At 42.1% G+C, this 22168-nt stretch overlaps 1 protein-coding gene across 6 annotated transcripts in view; it reads right to left on the reverse strand.

Moving 5' to 3' along the window:
• Nucleotides 1-21756, reverse strand: part of LOC124033918 (PHD finger protein 21A-like) — a 39466-nt gene extending 17710 nt beyond the window's left edge. For 5 of the 6 annotated variants that reach the window (XM_046346348.1, XM_046346350.1, XM_046346346.1 and 2 more), the window contains exons 1-5: nucleotides 21503-21756; nucleotides 16422-16477; nucleotides 13032-13130; nucleotides 11804-11836; nucleotides 10684-10749 (exon numbers count right to left, since the gene is read on the reverse strand). In XM_046346348.1, coding sequence (XP_046202304.1) covers nucleotides 10684-10749; nucleotides 11804-11836; nucleotides 13032-13130; nucleotides 16422-16463 — 240 coding nt within the window. In that variant the 5' untranslated portion in view covers nucleotides 16464-16477; nucleotides 21503-21756. The remainder of the gene's footprint in view (nucleotides 1-10683; nucleotides 10750-11803; nucleotides 11837-13031; nucleotides 13131-16421; nucleotides 16478-21502) is intronic. The other variant, XM_046346347.1, reaches the window with a different exon arrangement.
• Between the last annotated feature and the right edge of the window lie 412 nt (nucleotides 21757-22168).

Genomic DNA, 22168 nt, shown 5'->3' on the forward strand with positions numbered 1-22168 from the left:
CAAGGGTAGGCAAACCTGTTCCCAGAGTGCAGAAGGTATTGTAGGATTTTGTTCCAACTAGGCAACTGAACTAATTGATTATCTCAGTGACTGGCTAAATTCAACACACCTGGTGTTCCAGGTCGGTTCAATCAAAACCAGGAAGTGCACGAGGAACTCCGGGTGCCTGCGGAACTGCCGACCCCTGCAGTAGACTTCTGTTGCCTCTCAGTTAGACGCAGGGCTTCCCAACCCTCTCCTCGGCCCCACCCGACATTTCACATTTTTGTTTTAACCCTACTGGCACACCTGATTCAATTAGTCAACTAATCACCAAGTCTTTGACTAATTGAATCAGGCGTGTCAGTTTAGGGTTAAAACTCAAATGTAAAACATCTGGCGGGCTGGGGAGTGGGCTGGGAAAGGGGGTTGGGAAACCATGAGTTAGGGGGCTACTAACTGTCCTTTTGTTTCACAACAAAGAATAGTGAGGAAGTAATCACCACCAGAGGATGCAATGCGTCAGCAACAATTATTCACTGCTCAAAAGACCCTATCACCACACATACGCAGTTACGCCCACACAGTCAATTCAAAAGTACCAAGTGTCAGGTAGAGCTGTATTGTTTTGAGATTATTCTCACACCACAGCTGTCTAATGAAGTCAAGGTCATATTTTCACTCTTTTCACATGGCAACAAACTGACAGAGATTGTGTGCAAAATACTGAGATGAACGAGTGAAAGATGATGACACTTGATATTGATGAGACATTGAGTGTGACAGGAAAGGAGGAGCGGTGATCCTGTCCTAGCCTGACATCGCGTAGCTCCTCTACACAACCCCCTTTCCCTGTGCCTTTCATTATCACCCGATATAGTTATAGTCAATTTCCCTAACTGTCAAACCCTCCGCTGCCAAGACAACGCTCTTCACGGAGACAGAGTGACGAATGCATATTACAGTAAGTACGAGTGTGATTTTAAAAAAAAAAACGCAACCAGGCCACCTCAGTTATTGTGGTGATTTCATACCGCATCGATATCCATCTACCCTGTTACATTGTTACTTGACATTATGAAAGGACTGCTTGACAATAGTAAATGGTAGACATTTTCTTACAGAGAGTGAATAAAGCCGTGGTCACCCCGTCAGTTTCATCTTCCTCTCACGAGAGCCTGAAGCGGAGGTTAAAGTCAGGGCTACCGTGAGATGGCATCATGGCGGACAACAGGCGAATTGTAAAGGATCTGGGATATTTACTATGCCGTTGTGCGTTAAATGGTAGTAATTAATTACAATTAGCCGGGGAGCGTTAAAGACAATGCAGCTTCTTTTTTTTGTATTTCAGATAGGAGTGGAGACAGAGAGGTTGAACAAGAGGGCGGTAGTAAGTAAATGAATCATAAGTTCTCTAAAAGCATACACAAGCATAGGAGTAAAAAAATATATATAAATTGATCAATTGCATCTGATAAACGTGCATAGTAGTTAGCTAGTAGCGGTTTTAGGCGACAATCTGCCTTACTTAAACCTCTGGCAAAGCAGATCTACAAATGAACCTGCACAGTTCTGTTTAGTGTCAAACAGGATACGTGTCACTACTATTAATGGAATCATGGCTGGCCACAGTACACAGCACATTGTCAGCCTTATAGCTAAACATAACCCAGCAGACCTAGCTCTACCTCCCCCCCATCCTGTTCACAACAACTAGAGCTAAAAATCTGGGTGGAAACAACAGTAAAAGCTCTACAGTCTCCTCATGAACACACACAGCCCCTGGCACAGTGCACATCACTGCCAGAATTTAGTATTTACTCAGCAACTACATGCATCATGGGGTAGGCGCTGCTCTCTTTTACTCAGTCAGTCTCTCAGTCAGCCACAGAGCGCTGTGAAAGTGGGTTAAGCAGGTATAAAACCTCTTCTCTATCCAGACATCCCTGCTCCCTGCAGATACGCTCTAGTGGGGTGGGAGGAAGTGCAGGGCACTGAATACGAATCTACTTTCAAAGTACAATGTGCTGAACAATGTAAACTGCCCCCTGAGCAGGAAAAGGATTAGCATTTCCATGAATGTGTTTAATCTGGTTCATACTTAATTTCTAAAATCAATTTACTGAGTCTACCAGGAGCAGTGCTTTATCTGCTTTGATATAGATAAAGCAACTAATAGTATTAACAATTGTGTGACTTGTTTATTTTCTTCAAATATTTTCAAAATAATTTACATTTTAATTTACCTTTATTTAACTAGACAAGACAGGTAAGAACAAATTCTTATTTACAATGACGGCCTACCCCGGCCAAACCCTAACAATGCTGGGCCAATTGTACGCCGCCCTATGGGACTCCCAATCACAGCTGGTTGTGATACAGCCTGGAATCAAACCAGGGTCTGTAGTGACGCCTCTTAGCACTGAGCTGTAGTGTGATTCATACTCTTTCATAATTACCTCCAGCATTTCCTGTATGACACACACTGCAAATCCTTCTTAGTACAGAATAGGAAACAATAGAAAACAGCATCCATCTACCCACTTACTCAACAAGCTCAGTGTCTTTAGTCACCTTCAAAGCTTCTATAAATGGAAAACATGGCAAACAAATGTGTTTTTGGGGGAACTTTTCAATTGTGTCAAAGACTTTGGCCTGGTCGCTTATTCAGCCTGAGCAAATGTTAATCTACCGGGAGGATGGAGATTTAAGGATCGGTGAACTAGCAGGTGGGGGTCATTAGTTTTAAGAACACGGCAAGGAAAGCACACCCCAGGAGGTAGTACACGAGGCTCATTTCTGTATTTTCACAGTATTAGTCAAACATCAAGGAGATTATCCCGGATTGTAGTTTTAGGTTCCGGGGGCGGACAGAACAGGCCTGCAGTGGAACAGTGCGGGGGCATGTCTTAGCGAAACTCCTCCCCACACAGCTCTCAGAGAGCACAGTAGTTGGCCCCACTCTCCCAATGACAGCCAGCCAGGCTGCACCCTTTCTCCTGCTCTCCTCTGGCCTGCCACAGTCTCCTCTCCAGACCACACAGCAGGGAGCATCTGTGTGGAAGAGTGGAGCTGACATTCTAACACTGAGAGGCACCGTGCTGCTGGAGGATAGCACGTCCTCCTGTCACACACACACACACACACACTCCCTCCCTCCCTCCGCTTTCAAGACGGTGACTTAGCAGCGTGCTGCCGCAGCACTTCTCAGGAATAGGGATTTTCTTTTCAGGCTTTGATAGACGCATTCTTCCCCCGTTAGCTTCTAAAGTGTCGAGGATGTTCTTAAACTGGCTGTAGGGTAGAATGGAGGCGTAGCTACTTCGCCAACCTTTGAACTGTAAGTGGGAAGTGGGAGAAGTCAGTGAGGGGGCTGGCTCTTTACTCTCCTCTCTGAGACGGAGCTAGATGTCCAAGGGAGATGTGTCATCACTCCCTGGGAGGTGACCGGGAGATCACTGACATACAGTACACCTGTACCGGCCACAAGCGCAACCGTAATTGCCCTGCAAGCGCCAACAGAACAAAAAAAACGAAAAGTTCTAGGCAGCTGCTCACAAAAAAAGACTGACTCTGTGCCAGAAATGACCATATGGCTCACCTGTTGCTAAGGAACAGTGATCACTGAACCCTGTGCAGGCTAACTCCAACGCAGGTATCTAACACGGAGAAGAGATAGGAGTCTACCTGGTGGGCTGAATGTAATGTGAATGCTTCTACTGTGTGTGCTTTCAAGGTGTGAGGAGGGGAAAGTACAACTTGATGTGTGGTACAGCCTCAGAGTGTGGTAATAATTAAAAAGTATATTAAAAAGAGTCAGAATACTTTATTTGATGTATATTCAATTGGACATTACGTGAAACAATGCTTGTCTGCATATTTTGCATTTAGAAGAGAGCAGCGGAGGACGACCATATATTGTATGCAGGAATTTTTGGGGGGTTCATTTCAGGGCAATACTGTGAGTCATCCCTCAACAACACTAAAGCACTTTTAGTTTCCAGCTCTTTTTATGCCCGCCCTTCTCTCTCCTCCCTACCTCCTTCTATTTCCTGGGCACACAGCAGAGATACACGTCCAGATTACGTGCATGGAGGAGCAGCAGTGATAATATCTGGGCCTCGCAGCAGGGACTCTCGTTAGAGGCTGCAAATACAGCTCAGACTGAGTGCCAGGTTACCCCTGCTGTACCAAGCCCAAACCAAACTTGCACCAGCATTGAACCAGCCCCAAGTAGTCCTGAACCATCCCTGAAGTAGCCATAAAACAGCCCTGCCCAAAAATGCCCCACTAGCAAATCTGTGTCCCCAGGGGAATAGAAGGGCATAGCAAGTCTGTGTAAATCCATTTACAACATCTTGATAATGTGTGTGACTTAAGAACAATAGCATTGACAATAGATGGGGAGCAGGTTCTTTCCTTGGCATCAATGTTTTAGTCCTTCCAGTATTTTGCATATTATCATATGGTCTTTCTATTCCTCATGTTTTCACAAATGGCACAAGTGCAACTAGCTTATCAACAGCTGTGAGGCTTTTACAGTGAGCCATAACGTCACATGTCACAGCCAGTCTGTCTGACTCCCCTGTATTCAGTCCTGGCCAGGCCAGTTGAGACCTACCCAAGCATTCATCGCAGTGCCATTTCTCTGGATCCACAGGGCTCAGTCTCCTCATAAAATGCCCCGTACTATTCAAACCATTGAGGCAGTCAAAGAAAGGACAGACTGCAGCTAAATCGATTCAATTGTGCCTCGTTTCAGTGCCATGGGTCATTATTTCTACGGTGGAGGAGCTCAAGGTGTTTTATTATCCCTGGGTGGGAGCTAGGGAGCCACACAGGCAGACAGGTATTCCGAGACAATAGAGCTTCCTCATTTAAAAGGAGAGCCTTTTAAATGAATTCTGCAGGGCAAGTTGAATAGCACACCTCTTAAAAGAGGAAGGGACCACCACATAGTATCATAAATACAGAATGCTGCAACTTTACTCCACTGCTTGAAACCTGCTTGAAAATATGGATAAATCCTTTGCCAACTCACAAAGAGACGTAAGACACCAGCTCACTGACACACACAGCCTCCCTGGAGTGCATTATTAGAGAAGGGAGGTTCAGCACTTTCTGCTCCCATGTGTCCCAAGTTTATCAGGTTCAGGTCTGACCAGAGGTTGAACCCATTTTATTCTCACAAACATCCTCAGCGGTATGCCTCTCGAAAGCCAATCAAATGTCATCTGTGGGAAAATGAGACAACTCTCCGACATGAGCGCGACCATAACGCTCAGAAACACAAGACAAGCTACTGAGTCTCTACAAATCACAACGAAAAGCGACTTCCTTCTTCCAGAGTAAAAAGGATTTTCAGAGGAATATTCAGATTATTTGCCTTTATTCCAACGGGGAAGTCCTATTGAGACTAACGTCGATTTCACAAATGAGCCCTGCGCCATACAAAAGCAAGCACATACAACAGGGAAGTACAGGTAAACACAACATATAGACAATATACACATTAAGATACAAAACACATTCATTTAAAACTAACACATTCCTCATGATAACAATCAGCTGTCTGAATTGTCCGAGGGACTTCAAAGCATCCAATCGAAACATCTTTCGGGGATTACTTGGAGGGCTTCCTGCACAACTGCAAAAATCAGACTGTAGCCTTGTCACAACCCAGTCAGTAGTGGGGTCAATTGCATACGCAATAGTATCATCCGCATATCGATTCAAATGTAAACATTTTAACAGATTGACCAATAGCATTTGTATAAATAGTAAAAAGAACAGCACCTAGTATCGACCCCTGTGAAATGCAGGGCAGTTTATTTTAAATCCAAGAAGTGATGTTGAAAGAACTGCGCGGTAAATCCAGATTATAACACATCACACCGACAAATAGACACAGTACTGAGAGACGATTGACCAAAAAAAACTATTAAAAAAATATATATATATTGTAAATGGGGGACAGGGGAGAGAGAAGAAAATACAGGAATCAATAAAATAACTGACATTTTTAAGGGTTTTCAACTGTGCTAAAGACAACCCCAGTCTGAAATCGATGGCTGGATCATTGCAGCATGATTTATAGAAGCACAGCCTGGCTGCTTCCATAGCCCCGGTGGGGTGACATCCCTGGAGTTGAGCCTTTTCATTAAGTGAGTGAGAGAGAGAGAGAGTTTTCTACATCTTTTCAGTCCACACAATGAAAACTGCTGATGTGTGGAACTGTAATAGTCTCTTTCAGGACATTGTTAACTAAACGGTTTCTGAAAAAGTTTCTCAGCTCATAAAATAAGTCATCGGCGCATTATGGGGGCGAAGAGAAAGTCCTAACAAGAACGAATGGCATATAATGATCATTTTCAAAAGCTTCTTAACAAACAATGAACTAATGATGTATACGTTTATAAGCAGAACGTCAAATGCTGTGCTACACAACTTATCTGTCAAGATTGACAATTCTATTCCTCACGACCTTTGCAGTATCTAACTCCGAATCAAGCCAGTCCAGCAATTAAGTCAGCTAGAATCCTCTCGAACAACGTGAAACACTAGATGAAAACAGCTCAGGTCCATTGAAATGGAATCCAGGTTTCTGCACACACAACCAACCTGACCTTCAGTCAGCACTTTAATATTTCATTCCTTCTGGTTACAATGCAGTGGTGGGAGGTCGTGTGGCCAAAAGCACATTGGTGTGACTAATTTCAGCGGAGAATCCTCAGATTGAGTATTTGTCTTTCACACAGTGCTCGAATGAAGTGACCCTCTCAATTTACCTTTCACCACTCCTACCTCTATTCATACAGACAATGAATAGTTCAGTATGATAAAAAATGTAAATGCTCTATGGATATAATCATCTAATCGTTCCGGTCTTATACGCTACACTCATCTGACATCGACTCAGTGGAGGCCCCGCACCTCATAGAATATAAATCAGCTGCTAGTGTGAATTTATAAAAAACACTTTTAAAAATTCATAGCTGAGCTGCTGAAATACTTGGCCTGAGCAGCCTGCCACCCTTGTTAAATGAACCTGGTATTATTCACACTCCGTCAGCAGGTGTCCCTTTCAGCACCGGGCAAGATACAGTACTGAAGAGCGTTATGCCTGAAATGCCCAAACTATGCGATGTGGTAGGGAGTTGTAGAATATTGGACTTTTTGAAACTAAATAGTTGGACCCGTTCCAAAACCGACCTGGGGATTTCCCAACCAGACCCAATACGCATAAGATAACTTTTACAATATAGAGACCAGTTCCAAACGGACCTGAGGAACAGCCAGACTCGTTCCGTATAGGCCTGGTTGGATCCAGGCCCGGTTCGATCTGAGTGAGGGAAGCAGCAGAAAAATAACATTTTAAGCTACTTTATTAACCGGAGCTGATAAAGCACAAGGGGGAGGAGGTAGAGAGAAGTGACGCTCTAGCAGGGGCCAGTGCTGTGTGTGTAGGCTACTATGAGTGTGAGCGAGTGACCGGGGAACAGGGAGGAGGAAGGGAGAGATGAGAAACTGCAACCAACCAAGCTGGCTCACGCTATAGTAGACTAATAGCTGCCATAGCTAGGTTATTTATATGTAATACTGGTCTTCAAACCTGGAGAAGCTAGTTAATCTAGCTAGCTAGGCTAATTGAGGCTGCATGCGCTTTCTCGTCCTACACAGTTACTAACAACAACAACTCCATTCATAATATAATAGTAGCAGCCTACCTGTCGGCTTTAGGTCGTTGTAGCCTATCCTTCTCCTTAAACTTTTAATGAATCTTCCAATGAATAGATATCTCCTAACTTTTTCCCCACGCAGAGGCTCTGTGACTAGCCTATTGCAGCTTTGATGGCTTATGATTGGCCAACAACAACAACAACAACAACAAGCTACACGTGCCACCTATGTGAAAAGCAAAGAGGAGCAGCATAAATTATACAATTTCTCTCTCACTCTCTCTACTGCAGCAGTTGTGTTCAAAACTATATGGGTCCTCCTGGAAAAGTCAGTTAGAAATTACACATACCCGAGACCCGAGACAATCATATCAGATCTGACCCATGACATTATTTTCAATTCTGGTTCTGGACCCGCTTGTGTTTTTGGGTACAGGCCCATCCCTGATCAGTTACCCATCCCTGATCGAAGTAGTTGATAATTGGTATTCAACAGTCATAAAAGTATGCCTTATTTACTTTTATAAACTACTAAAATAGTAGTATAGTATAGGCAGCTCTATAGAGATGACTTGGAATGAAATAATAAAGTCCTCAAGTAAAACCAATGTAATATACACAACAAATATTTAATTCAGATATAGTAAGGTGAATAAACGAAGGGTAATAACTGATAAGTATCAATGGGTCATTACCATCGTTGAACTTTTATTCATTGTTTTATTCTGTGTTGTTAAAGGATTCAACCCACATAATGCATAGCGCATTTAAATGCTTAAAATTATTAAATCGAAACCCGAAGACCGTAATTTTTTTTTTAAATAATCAAACCGAAACCGAACCGACCTCATAAATCAAAAAGCACTAACCGCTTAGCACTAATGCACACACACACACACACACACACACACACACACACACACACACACACACACACACACACACACACACACACACACACACACACACACACACACACACACACACACACACACACACACACACACACACACACACACACACACACACACACACACACACACACAATCCAGTAACAAATATATGTCAAACATGTTTTCCTTAAGGAGCCTCAAGGTGTGGAGCAACTTCATGTAAGTTAAATAATGAAGACATTGACTCCATGTAAAGTGAATACAGGAGAGACTGCAACAGCAGTTGTATTAATAAGCATATCTTGAGGGGGTAATAAGAATAGACTGAGAAAGTGCACCGCCACAAGCAGTGTCTGGATGGGACTATGGGGATGCAGGTTTGATGCTAATTCCAGTAAAATGCTCCCCTTGATTCTCAAAGAACAGCTCTCAATCGGTGTTGAACTTCTCTTCAGATCAGATACCCATGCATCCACTGCGAGTATTGTGACCAAATATTCTAATAGCATAACCGTTAAACAAACATAAAGCTTAAGGGTTCTCAAAACTAAGACAGCAACACAGACTCAATTAAGGTACAACAAAAGCTTCGGCCTCTGCACAAATAAAATGGCAATTATTTTTCTTTTGAAAGTGAATCCAGGCCCTTCCCAAACAGCGTTTAAATTTGACGTTTTAAAAACCTCTTTGGTTGAGCCGACAGAGGCCCTAGACTCGAGAGAGGACGATCGATAAGTGACAGGTGGAAAGAAATGGGACACTTCTACAGGAATCACACCCCTTCATTTAGTCTGTAAAGAAAATTAGACACCAGGGACATTGTAAACAGAGGTTCAATAGAAACCTCTATCATTCCCAAGACTTCATTAAACCACAATAACAGGGTAAGTTTATATGCAGCAAAGTGGTTGAGAGGAAAAACAACATATCTCCAAAAGTTTAGTTTGACTCAGTTCAAATCGCCAAAACAAAGCCTCTTACAATAATATGTAAATGATTGGTTGAGGGGCAAATTCACTAACACTAACCTGCATGCACGCCAGTTGTACTTGTAAGTCAATAACAAATATACTGTATATACTGTACATCAGTGGTGGAAAAAGTACTCAATTGTCATACTTGAGCAAAAAATAAAGGTACCTTAATAGAAAATGACTCAAGTAAAAATCTATTAGTATCAGTAAAATACTACTTGAGTAAATGTTTTAAATATACTTAAGTGTCAAAAGTAAATGGAATTGCTCAAATGCACTTAACTTTCTAAAGTATAAACCATCTCAAATTCCTTATATTAAACAAACCAGACGTCACAATTGTTGACGGATAGCCAGGTGCACACTCAAATGCTCAGACATAATTGACAAAGTAAGCATTTGTGTTTAGTGAGACCGCTAGATCAGAGGCAGTAGGGATGACCAGGGATGTGCTCTTGATAAGTGTGTGAATTGGACCATTTTCCTGTCAAAATGTAACGAGTACTTTTGGGTGTCAGGGAAAATGTATGGAGTAAAAAGTATATCATTTTTTTTAGGATTGTAGTGAAGTAAAAGTTTGCAAAAATATAAATAGTAAAGTAAAGTAAATAAAACAACTTAAGTAGTACTTTAAAGTATTTTTACATAAGTACTTCGCACCACTGCTGTACATAGGTCCTATAAACTGTTAAAGTCTCAAATGACTCTTATCTCTAACCATCCCAAGGTTGTCAATGGATGTGAATGTTAACAGCTTCACAAAGAGTGGTGCTTTTCAGCACCATGAAACTGGATCAGTCAGACACCTGCTCTAAGCCCCTAGCCTGAAGAAGCAGACAAAACCCAACTCAAAGTGATCCTAGGCTCACACCCTCAACTGTACAGAAATCATCAATCACATGCAGAAGCATGCAGGACTCTTAGATCTGCCACATTGACTTGTCTAGGCCTGCTCTTCAGAAGAAGGACAGAGAAGAAGAAAAGAAAGAAAGGATAGCTCAGACAGGAAGTGAAAGTAGGCTCTGTCATGTAGAGAACCTCTAGCATGTTAACACACAGTGCAGTAATGTAAGACTGGTAAAGACCTTGGTGTGTGCCAGTGTGATGGTGTATGAAATCCCAGAGCCACCACTCCCCTCTCCTGTTTCAGTTGCCTACCTGCTGCTCACTCAGCGCTGTGATCTTGGCTTGACGTTCATGGAGCTGCTTCTTCAAATCAGCATTCTGCAGCAAAAAAAGAAGAAGAAGAGAGCAACAAGCCTGTTATAGCTCACTTACACATAGCTGTGAAGAATTGTTCATTCGTGACAGCTGAGTTGGGGTTTGTGTGTTATGTGGGGAGTGTGCCAAGCTCTGGGTGCTGTATTTGTGTGTGTGTGTGTGTGTGTGTGTAGGTGTGGTGTAAAGATCCGAGACAGCAGCTTTAACTAGTATGAAGTCCAAGTTAAAATGACTGTGCACACCGTTTCCCACGGGATGAGTGAAGTGAGGTGGAAAGAGTAATCCACTCCCCTCGCGTCACTGGGCTGCCACGGCTGTCAGCCACATGAGGGGGAACTCAGAGCTGGGATGTAGGGACACCGCTGAAATGTGGGATGGGCCGCTGCTGCTACAGCATTGAGTCCTCATAAAAGGGCTGCAGGATGATAAAGTATGGTGGGCGGATACTACAGAGATAGAAGAGCTCTGGGGAGATTTCAAGGCAGTTCTCAACATTGACAGAGTAAAGTAAAAGAGGTGGAGTTTGGAACCAATCAAAAATCTCTGAGCCCCTGGGGCTCTGAGCCCGTCGCCCCGCGACCGGGAGGTCCGTGGCCGGTAGGGATGTCCTTGTCTCATCGCGGGCTAACCAAGGTTGCCAGATGCACGGTGTTTCCTCCGACACATTGGTGTGGCTGGCTTCCGGGTTGGATGCGCGCTGTGTTAAGAAGCAGTGCGGCTTGGTTGGGTTGTGTATCGGAGGACGCATGACTTTCAACCTTCGTCTCTCCCGAGCCCGTACGGGAGTTGTAGCGATGAGACAAGATAGTAGCTACTAAAAAAAAAATTGGATACCACGGAATTGGTGAGAAAAAATTCAAAACATTATATCTTAACTGGTCTTTTTTCTGGTTTTCCTCTTAGGCTGTTTTAAGTCATATCTTTCAACTGTGTAGATTTTGAGTAATAGGGATACTACATTCTTTCAAAAGCTTGAAAACCTCTGACGTCAACCCCAAAACATATTGTGTATTTGGGCCTAGCAATCTGGTACGCCTTTGTGACAGGAGGGGCTTACCTGTGGATCCTGTTTCATCTGGGACACTAGTTTCTGTGAGAGAGAAATCATAGAAAGACACATAAGTTTTTAACAACCACATAACAAATGCATTGACACACCTAATATACTACAAGGAGAGAGGCTGTGTCACTTGTTCCTAACGTCACATGCTTCTTAAAGGTTAGAGAAAAAGGTTTTGCAATAGGTTTTTACATTTCCTGAGCGAACGTTCCTTTTACTCACCCCCCCCCCCCCCCCTTTAACGTTGCAGTACCCAATGCATTCTTGTTGTCACAGCCATACAAACTGTAGACACAGTGGCCCCCAGAGGCACCTTCCAATACTGCAACCTTAGAGCACATTCATGGCTCCCCACTGTACAAAACATTCCAGACAAACACAAGGAGGTACATTCAGTGGTTGCGAATAGGAACACCATACTGACTTACACTGAACATGTGGGCCTCTCTAATGTGATCACTCTCATTTTAATCAACACATGCCATGTTTGCATTTGTGCTACGAGGAGCACATCTGGCTGGCGATAGAGGTGCGAGGATAAGCTTTCCTCATGTTTCTGGTTTCCGTATTTGGGTTGAACCAAACGGAGGGTATCATGCACCAAACCTCAAAACAGAAACATTATGGATGGCACAGAAATACAACTCAAAAAGACTACAGAGTACACATAAACTCTTAAGAGGGATAAAAAGGGTTCCAAAAGGGTTCTTCGGCTGTCCCCATAGGAGAACCCTTTTTGGGTTCCGTCTTTGGAAAGGGTTCTGCATTGAACCTAAAAGGGTTCTACCTGGAACCAAAAAGGGTTCTTCAAAGGGTTCTCCTATGGGGACAGCCGAATAACCCTTTTAGGTTCTAGGTAGCACTTGTTTTTCAAAGAGTGTAAAGCATACATTTACAGGATGAAGTATATTTTTCTGACCCAAACCCGACACTAAACCATACTTAAAGGACAATCACTGAAGGGAGAGGCAGGAGGACGCAGAGTAGAGAAGGAGGTGGATAAGCTGACAGATAGGATGAGTCGAAGGAGGAAGTATTCATGGCGCAGCCTGAGGGCAAGAATCTGATGGGAGTGTAATGAACAAAAACCCAACCACATTCTGCCGCACAGTTGAATGTGTTATCAACTTTCCTCCCGAAACATGTCTGATCATTTCCAGGTGAATCAAGTGAACAAATGGTGGTTAAATGACAGAAAAGCAGAGAGATGCTGTAGTGCTGTTACCTGATGAACTTGTATATCCGCTTTCAGGGACTCTTGGAGGGTCTGTAATTCCATCATTGAGCCCTTCTGTCGGAAGCTCAGTCCTGGACAGCTTTCAGCCTGTTCAGCCAGGAAGATGGATATTTTATCCCTTCATTCAACAGGAATACTAATATGTCAACATAAAGACTTGTAACAGTGAAATCAAGTTGTGCTTATAACAAAGCAATGGCATCAGGCCATAGAACACTGTAAAAATGTTGCCGTTATCCATGTTATCTTTTATCTACTTTTAAGGTGGACGTTAAAGTAGACATTTCCAAACACTTCACATTGAAGTACACTTAATAGGATTTACAACATGTTTGTAAGTAGTTTATAAACATGTAATTATTTGTTTATAAACCTGTACACACACACACACACACACACACACACACACACACACACACACACACACACACACACACACACACACACACACACACACACACACACACACACACACACACACACACACACACACACACACACACACACACACACACACACACACTTTTTTCTTAAAGTTTAAAACAGACACATTTTTGGGGGTTTTCCCATTAAAACGATACGAGAATTTACTACATTTACAATGCCAGCAAAGGATTGGGTCTCAGGGTGCGTCCCTTTCAGATGGTTAAGCGTTGCACCTGTGAACTACCATTACTTTACCTCAATTCCACCTAGCAAAGTTTGCACTTCACCACCTTCTCATTTAACTGCTCAAAGTATTGCCACACATCGCTGCTGTCGCTCGCCTTTCTCTGACATTTTTCCAACTGACGTGGTGGCGGAGAGGCGACTCCAAAATAATTGATTCCTCGACTCCTTGCACGTCGACTCCCATTTCTGAGTGTCAAGACTGTGACTGCTGAATTGGGGATTGCGTGTGCCAAGCTCGGGTGCGGTGTGGTGTGTGGTGTAAAGATCCGAGACAGCAGCTTTAACTAGCTTGAAGTCCAAGCTAAAATGACTGTGCACACCGTTTTCCACGGGACAAGTGTTTGTTTTTTTTGGAACTGAGGAGACTGATTAGTTGCGTACTTCCGAGAACAAAAACGCTTGCAACTTTCAAAGCGACCTAGCGAGGGACAGTGTGAGAGGGGAGGGGCACCGTATAGGCAGGTCAGACACCAAAGCAGACAAAGTCAGTGCACTAGGCAAACTAGTGCACTAGGCAATCAAAAGCTGCATCTTGTAATGGTATGCTGTAACTCGCCATTTCTTGGCTTGCAATGTCTCGCAACTTCAGTAAAGCAGGGCCTATGATCAATGAATAGGCTAGGATATTCTACACACACTTGCATCATTAGCAGAGAGAAAGAGCAGGCAAGCCAGCGTGAGGGAAAGAGAGAAGGTGTGCATACAGTGCCTTTGGAAAGTATTCAGACCCCTCAACTTTTTCCACATTTTGTTACATTACAGCCTTATTCTAAAATGTGTGTGTTTAAAAAAAAATGTTACTCACCAATTTACACAAAATAGCCCATAATGACAAAGCAATTAAGTTTTATAGAAATGTATGTATTCAGACCCTTTACTCAGTACTTTGTTGAAGCACCTTTGTCAGCGATTACAGCCTCGGTCGGGTCTTCTTGGGTATGACACTACAAGCTTGGCTCACCTGTATTTGGGGTGTTTCTCCCATTCCTCTCTGCAGATCCTCTCAAGCTCTGCCAGGTTGGATGGGGAGCGTTGCTGAACAGTTATTTTCAGGTCTCTCCAGAGATGTTCGATTGGGTTCAAGTCCAGGCTCTGGCTGGGCCACTCAAGGACATTCAGAGACTTGTCTCCAAAGCCACTCCTGCGTTGTCTTGGCTGTGTGCTTAGGCTCGTTGACCTGTTGGAAGGTGAACCTTCGCCCCAGTCTGAGGTCCTGAGCACTCTGGAGCAGGTTTTCATCAGGGATCTCTATGTACTTGCTCTGTTCATCTTTCCCCTGATCCTGACTAGTCCCCTAGTCCCTGCCGCTGAAAAACGTCCCCACAGCATGATGCTGCCACCACCATGCTTCGCCGTAGGCTTGGTGCCAGGTTTCCTCCAGACGTGACATTTGGCATTCAAGCCAGAGAGTTCAATCTTAGTTTCATCAGACCATAGAATATGGTTTCTCATGGTCTCAGAGTCTTCAGATGCCTTTTGGGAAACTCCAAGCGGGCTGTCATGTGCCTTTTACTGAGGACTGGCTTCCGTCTGGTCACTCTACAATAAAGGCCTAATTGGAGGAGTGCTGCAGAGATGGTTGTCCTTCTGGAAGGTTCTCCCATTTCCACAAAGGAACTCTAGAGGTCTGTCAGAGTGACCATTAGGTTCTTGGTTACCTCCCTAATGAAAGCCCCTTCTCCCCTGATTGCTCAGTTACGCCGGGCGGCCAGCTCTAGGAAGAGTCTTGGTGGTTCCAAACGTCTTCCATTGAAGAGTGATGGAGGCCACTGTGTTCTTGGGTACCTTCAATGCTGCAAAAATGTGTTGGTACCCTTCCCAAGATCCGTGCCTTGACACAATCCTGTCTCGGAGCTCTACGGACAATTCCTTCAACCCCATGGCTTGGTTTTTGCTCTGACATGCACTGCCAACCGTGGGACCTTATATAGACAGGTCTGTGCCTTTCTAAATCATGCCCAATCAATTGAATTTACCACAGGTGGACTCCAATCAAGTTGTAGAAACATCTCAAGGATGTTGAAGTCTTTCAGATCTCATAGCAAAGGGTCTGAATACATATGTAAATAAGGTATTTGTTTAATATTTTTAATACATTTGCAAAATAAATCTAAAAATCTGTTTTCACTTTGACAAAACATTGAAAGATACAGATACTATAACCATTGTGGGGTATTGTGTGTAGATTGCTGAAAAAATAATAATATTTAATCCATTTTAGAATAAGGCTGTAACGTAACAAAATGTGGAAAAGGTCAAGGGGCCTGAATACACACTGTATTATCTGTATCTTTCAATGTTTTGTCTTGCATGCATCGCAAATTCACCAATGCAGCCTAAAGTTCACCTCCTCCTCTCTGGTTTTGTTTAAATTACACAACTTTCGAGGCCTTAATCCTGCCTATCGTCTAGTTTGGCTATAACACGTATAATAATATGTTGTTTTGTGAAAACTGCACTGTTATTTACATTTGCAGTTATTGGTTTTTCTTCATGTTAAGGATTGCATTTAAACGTTCACACACACACACACACACACACACACACACACACACACACACACACACACACACACACACACACACACACACACACACACACACACACACACACACACACACACACACACACACACACACACACACACACACACACACACACACACACACACACACACACACACACAATAAATGTTCATAGCTTTACCTTCACACAGTCTTCAGTTTTGAACACCATCCAATTTTGCATTGAGGGGGTGGCAGCTGTGACACAAAAAAGAGGCAATCAGATAAGCCACTCCACTTAAATAATGTTGCAGTGCGACGTCCAGCAGCATGTCATAGCATGGGCTTTCCTAACCCACAGCAGGGGCCCAAAACACTTGCTGTCCACTCTCTCTTCTCTCTCTGTGGAGCCCATTCAAAGACCTAAGGGCCCAAGGCTACTCCACAAAGTCATTAGATTGTGATGTGCAAGGAATATTCAGCATAATGTTTTGGAATAGTATTTTTCTGTTTTTGTTTTACATCATCTCACGCTACTATGCTTTGGATAGTATGGACTACCCTCTGCTCTCTAGGCCTGGTTGGGCCTTTAAAGTATTAATAGTGCATTAGACCGTTTTCTAGTCTAGAGTAAAATGGATAAAACAAATGGAGTATTTTCAGTTTGATAATCGTTGGCATTTAAATCCAGATTTTGATGTTCTGTACAACTTATTTGAAAGTAACCTACTGCTTTCTGATGATGAACTATAATGCTGAGAAAATAAAAAGAGATGAATGTCAAACTCCCCAAAACATCCTACTAGTTTTGTACTCGGTGTGTAAGCATTTCATAGTGAGTGAAAACTGGGAAAGAGAGCGAGTCAAATCACAGCAGTGTTACAGCCTCCCAGCCGGCGGATTGATTTCCGGCCAGGGCCTTTTGCCAAGAGAACAATAATAACATTGGGGCCATTACATGGGCTTACCACCTGGCTGAGTGGACTGGTTTCCTCCCTCTCCCATTCTCTCACTATCTCTCTCTCCTGCTCTCCTCATATCCTTCCCTCACTATCCTTGAGAACATGCCAATTTCAGGGGAAGCGGGTATATAGGTAAAACACAGTCCAGGTATGCATTAGTGATGGGGGAATACGATACAGTTACATGTCACTAGGCCACATTTATTCGGGGGAAATAACTGTATACTGAAGCCTGCAAATTAGTTTTGGTTTGTTCAGATGGCAAATATTTATGATTTTTTTTGTTGGTGGTGCTATACAGTGCCTTCGAAAAGTATTCAGACACCTAGACTTTTTCTACATTTTGTTACGTTACCATTAAAGATTGGGCCACGAACAAAAACATAAACAATGGTGCAAATGCTTTCAATGCATAACATTTTTATGTGCAAATAGCACTTTCACTTCCATGGCTGATCTAAACTCATTTTCTCATGCTCTGTCTTGTCTCTCAGCTGCAGACAAATAGTGAGCAATGTGTTTGGAACATCAAATCGCAATGTCGAATTGCAATACATATAGAATTGTGAGAATCGCAATACATGTCATATCGGGTCCTAAGCATTGTGATAATATCGGAAGGTCCCTGGCAATTGCCAGCCTTAGTGTACATATCAGGAAGCTGAGCTACTACCTATTCAATTAATCTAGCAGAAGTACACTGCTTTTTCATACTGTAGGTTACTAAGTCTGTAAGGGTTCTAGTAATTTAAATTATGGAAATAATCTATATCCCTTGATTTAGAAGAATACGACTTGTTAATACATTATTAAAACCACTTAGTCCATTGTTTTTGATATCATAGAAAACTTTGTAAACAATTTTGTATAGCTTCAAATTATGTTTCAAAAAACGTTACATTATGTCGCTCTCATGGAATGTCATTGCTTGAACATCATAGCCTACAAACATATGATAAAAAGCGAGTGCTATTTGCATGTAAAAATGTAATGTATTAAATGCATTTGCACCGTTGTTTATGTTCTTGTTCGTGGCCCATTCTTTGATGGTATGCACAATTATTAGAGTGAGGGTTAGGACATTGCAGTGAAAAATCTAAATCATCAACAGTAAGTTACTTTATTTTCTAAAACCTGTACATTTTGCAGAAATCCTTGAAATTGTGCATGATACTCATACTAATGTTAGCACTATAGGTATAACAGTTGACGGCCTACCAACCTGGACTCAGGGGTATACGTAACATAATAAATGTAAATCCATAACACTCCAATTAGCATGATATGTTACATTTCATATGGTACGTATTAATTTGTGGATGTCCATCATCCATTTCATATGATATGTTACGAATTGCAATTTGTACAATACATGTTACAAATTGCCATTCGTGCAATCAGGGGTTGGAACTTTAAAAAATCTAATTGTTTCGTCCTGAACAGAACCATTATTTAATCTGTAAATGAAAGTTGTTAAGAGCAAATTGTATTTTTCCGTAACATCATGGTTTAATCATAACGAAAGACAAGCACAAACACGGTGCTGCCAGTCACTACAGACAGACCAGTGTAGAGCAAGAGGGTGAAGGAAGCTTGCCTTGAAGCGCCGGGCATCTTGTTGCATTATCTGAATTAGGCCCACAGAATTATACCTACAGAGGAGCAGCTTCTATGGAGGAACTTTGAATGTCTTTGAATTTCCGATTTGGTTTAACGTTGGACCAGAGCAAACGTTAGCTAGCTAGCTAACAAGCTTGTTTGTGTAGAACAGCACTCAAATTAAAAACTCATCTTACCTTTTTGTAGTCAGTTAAATCCAATGTGAAACTTGATAACTATAATATCCTTAACTAGCATTGAAAAAGTTAATCCATTCTTCTATAATTAAACATCTCTCCATAATTTCTGAATCACGTTTGTAATGTCGCCAGTAGACTCCAGTAACCTATGCTTCTGAGGGGAAGGGGAAGGTAGCCTACACACACATCCACTGGCAGACAGTGAGGGCTTTGCATCGGCACTTTGTTGCGATTTTTGGGAAACTGGGAAAAAATGTCAGGAACGTAAAATAAATGTTACTAACTGGGTCCCAGACTTTTAAAATAATGGTTCTATTCTGGAACAATATAGATCACTTTCATTTCTGGTTCTGTTCATCAAATAATTTCATTCTTTTACAGTTTTCGGTTCTGTTCCCTGAACCGGTTCCAACTCATGCGTACAATATGTTACGAATTAGCAAAAATGTATATGTTACTAATTCCAATTTGTTGTGGCTAACATTAGCTAGGTGGCTAAAGCTAACATTAGCTAGGTAGATAACATTAGCTAGGCTAGGGGATAAAGTTACCCATACGGAAAACTAATGTATTATAATATGGGGCGGGGCAGGGTAGCCTAGTGGTTAAAGTGTTGGGCTAGTATCCGAAAGGTTGCAAGTTTGAATCCCCGTGCTGACAAGGTACAAATCTGTTGTTCTTCCCCTGAACAAGGCAGTTAACCCACTGTTCCTAGGCCGTCATTGAAAATAGGAATTTGTTCTTAACTGACTTGCCTAGTTAAATAAAGGTAAAATCAAAAATATACATACACTCAGTGGTTTAGGTATACCACCCCGTAACCGTTCGATTGAAGGTTAGAATGGGCAAAATGAGTGACTTCAGCAACTTTGAGCATGGTATGTGCCGGTTGCAGTATCTCAGAAATGGTGGGCCTCCTGGACTTTTCTAGGGTGTATTGATAATGGTGTGACAAACAGAAAAAATCCAGTCCTGTTGGCTAAAACAGGGTTAGGGCATGGTTTGGTCGGCAGGGATGTCCTTGTCCCTTCGCGCACTAGTGACTCCAGTGGCGGGCCGGGCGCATGCATGGTCGCCAGGTGTATGGTGTTTTGGGAGAAAAAGGGGGTAAAAAAACAAAACAATATCAAACGTAACATATCATATTAATTTGGATTTCCCGTTTTTACATTTACTATGTTACGTCTAGTCTATGAGACCAGGCTGGTCCTACATACTATCAAATCAAATGTTATTGTCACATACAAATATTTAGCAGATGTTATTGCGGGTGTAGCAAAATGCTTGTGTTCCTAGCTGCAACAGTGCAGTAAGTGAGTACAACAATGAGTACCCTTCCTACACTGTAATTCCACGGCACCTGTCTAAATACATGATATAAAGTGGGGCCAAACACGAACGTGATGCAAAACTGGACATTTAAACTACAGATGGGTCGATGATGGGTCGATTTATACGTCCTACTCCTAAAGTGACCTACTGGACACGTCACTGCACCTGTCTGCCACTCAATCAAACTAAGAATAAGGGCCTCGATTAAGAAAAACTGATACAATATCAAACGTTCCAATCTCAGCCGTTCGAGTGGAATAGGGCCTACAACTACCCCCCACGATTTCACCAGCTAGGCTACATTTATTTGGGGGGAAATAACTGTATAGCGAATCCTGAGAATTAGTTATATATTGTTCAGTAGGGAAATATCCTTATTCTTTCTCAGAGTATGCTAGTATGTAGGGCACCAGGAGAAACTATTTTAGTGCACTTGATGCAAGCATAACTAAATTAGCTAAATATCATTCGCGAGCTGGAGTTCTTCCTCCAAATAGCAAGTTGGTTGTCCAATGAGAATCCACTTAGTTATGGTATAGTATTAACTCAAATATCACATGGTATTAACTTGCAACATAAATGAACTACGCAAGAACATGATATACGTATGTTATACCTCTTTTGGAATAAAATACAATAACTTGTGTGATACGTTTTTTTCTTTTACGTGAAATGGTAACCTACTCAATAGCATTCACTAACGCTTTTGTGGCGCTATTACGTGTTACTCGTCGCGATACAGCGTTCCTTTACGAAAAAGAAACAGAGGGCAAGCAACAAAGCATTCGTTCAACTAAAAAGCAGACAAATCGAATTAATAACATAGACATCTGAAATGGATGACTGTCCGGTAGTTCATTACACAACAAAATACATTATAATTGTGCTTTGAAATTCTTTGCAAACGGTGTTTTTATTGTATAACAGAGGCGTAAAGCTTAGCGCAAGTTAGAATCAGCCCCTTTACGCACTACGTTCAATGCCCTCCAATAGCAAGGCACTTATAAAATATCACCCAACTCCTAGAATATGGATATATGAACAAAACGATTGCTCAGCGACTGCTTTCCCTCGACTAAAATGCGAATACACTTGATCTAAAACAACAATATTAATCAAATAATAAAGAGAGTAGCAGAGATGAAAATGAAAGTTCTTATAATAATAGAAAGATCCCGAGATGTTCTTACCCTCCTCTTTTACTCACTTGAGCAGCAGCCAACCCTGCTCTTCTCACACAAATTATTTAAATAAATATTTACAAACACCGTAGTACTTCTTCACCGAAAAACGCCCAGAGCGTGTATTTATCCACTTAATATCCAAATACACTCCATTGCATATGATGTGATTTTCCCGATAAATTTTCCCACTATTTAATTTGAGTATAAAGAGAAAAACTGAGATACAGAACAAGAACTCTTCGTCAATCTCATTCACCCCCCTATCCTGAGCACATTGCACATCAATGCGCGTAGGAAGAGTGAGCGAGAACGGGGCAAGAAAAACTAAGGGGCACTTAGCAGAAAACAAGTCACCAATGGCTCTGATTGATTCAATAATATAATTAAAGTATTAAATCGTTTCAGTATATTGTGATTGTATGCATAAATACAGATTAAAACGCATTTAGTAGAGGAACTACTTTATGTGACGGTGCGGCGAATTTATTTCACTTTGCCTAAGGAACGGAGGTGATTTGCCTCCATTGCCTAGGAAAAAAACCCGGATGTAGACTTGATGAAACGCTTCGTATGTAAAGTAACAGACCACTTTCACGAATTGTCGGACACAATTACCCCAACTCTTTGCAATGATATATCACATTCAGGAGCTTTGATCATAGACAGACAAAG

This window comes from Oncorhynchus gorbuscha, linkage group LG04 (genome assembly GCF_021184085.1).
Source record: "Oncorhynchus gorbuscha isolate QuinsamMale2020 ecotype Even-year linkage group LG04, OgorEven_v1.0, whole genome shotgun sequence".
Classification (NCBI taxonomy): Eukaryota; Metazoa; Chordata; class Actinopteri; order Salmoniformes; family Salmonidae; genus Oncorhynchus; species Oncorhynchus gorbuscha.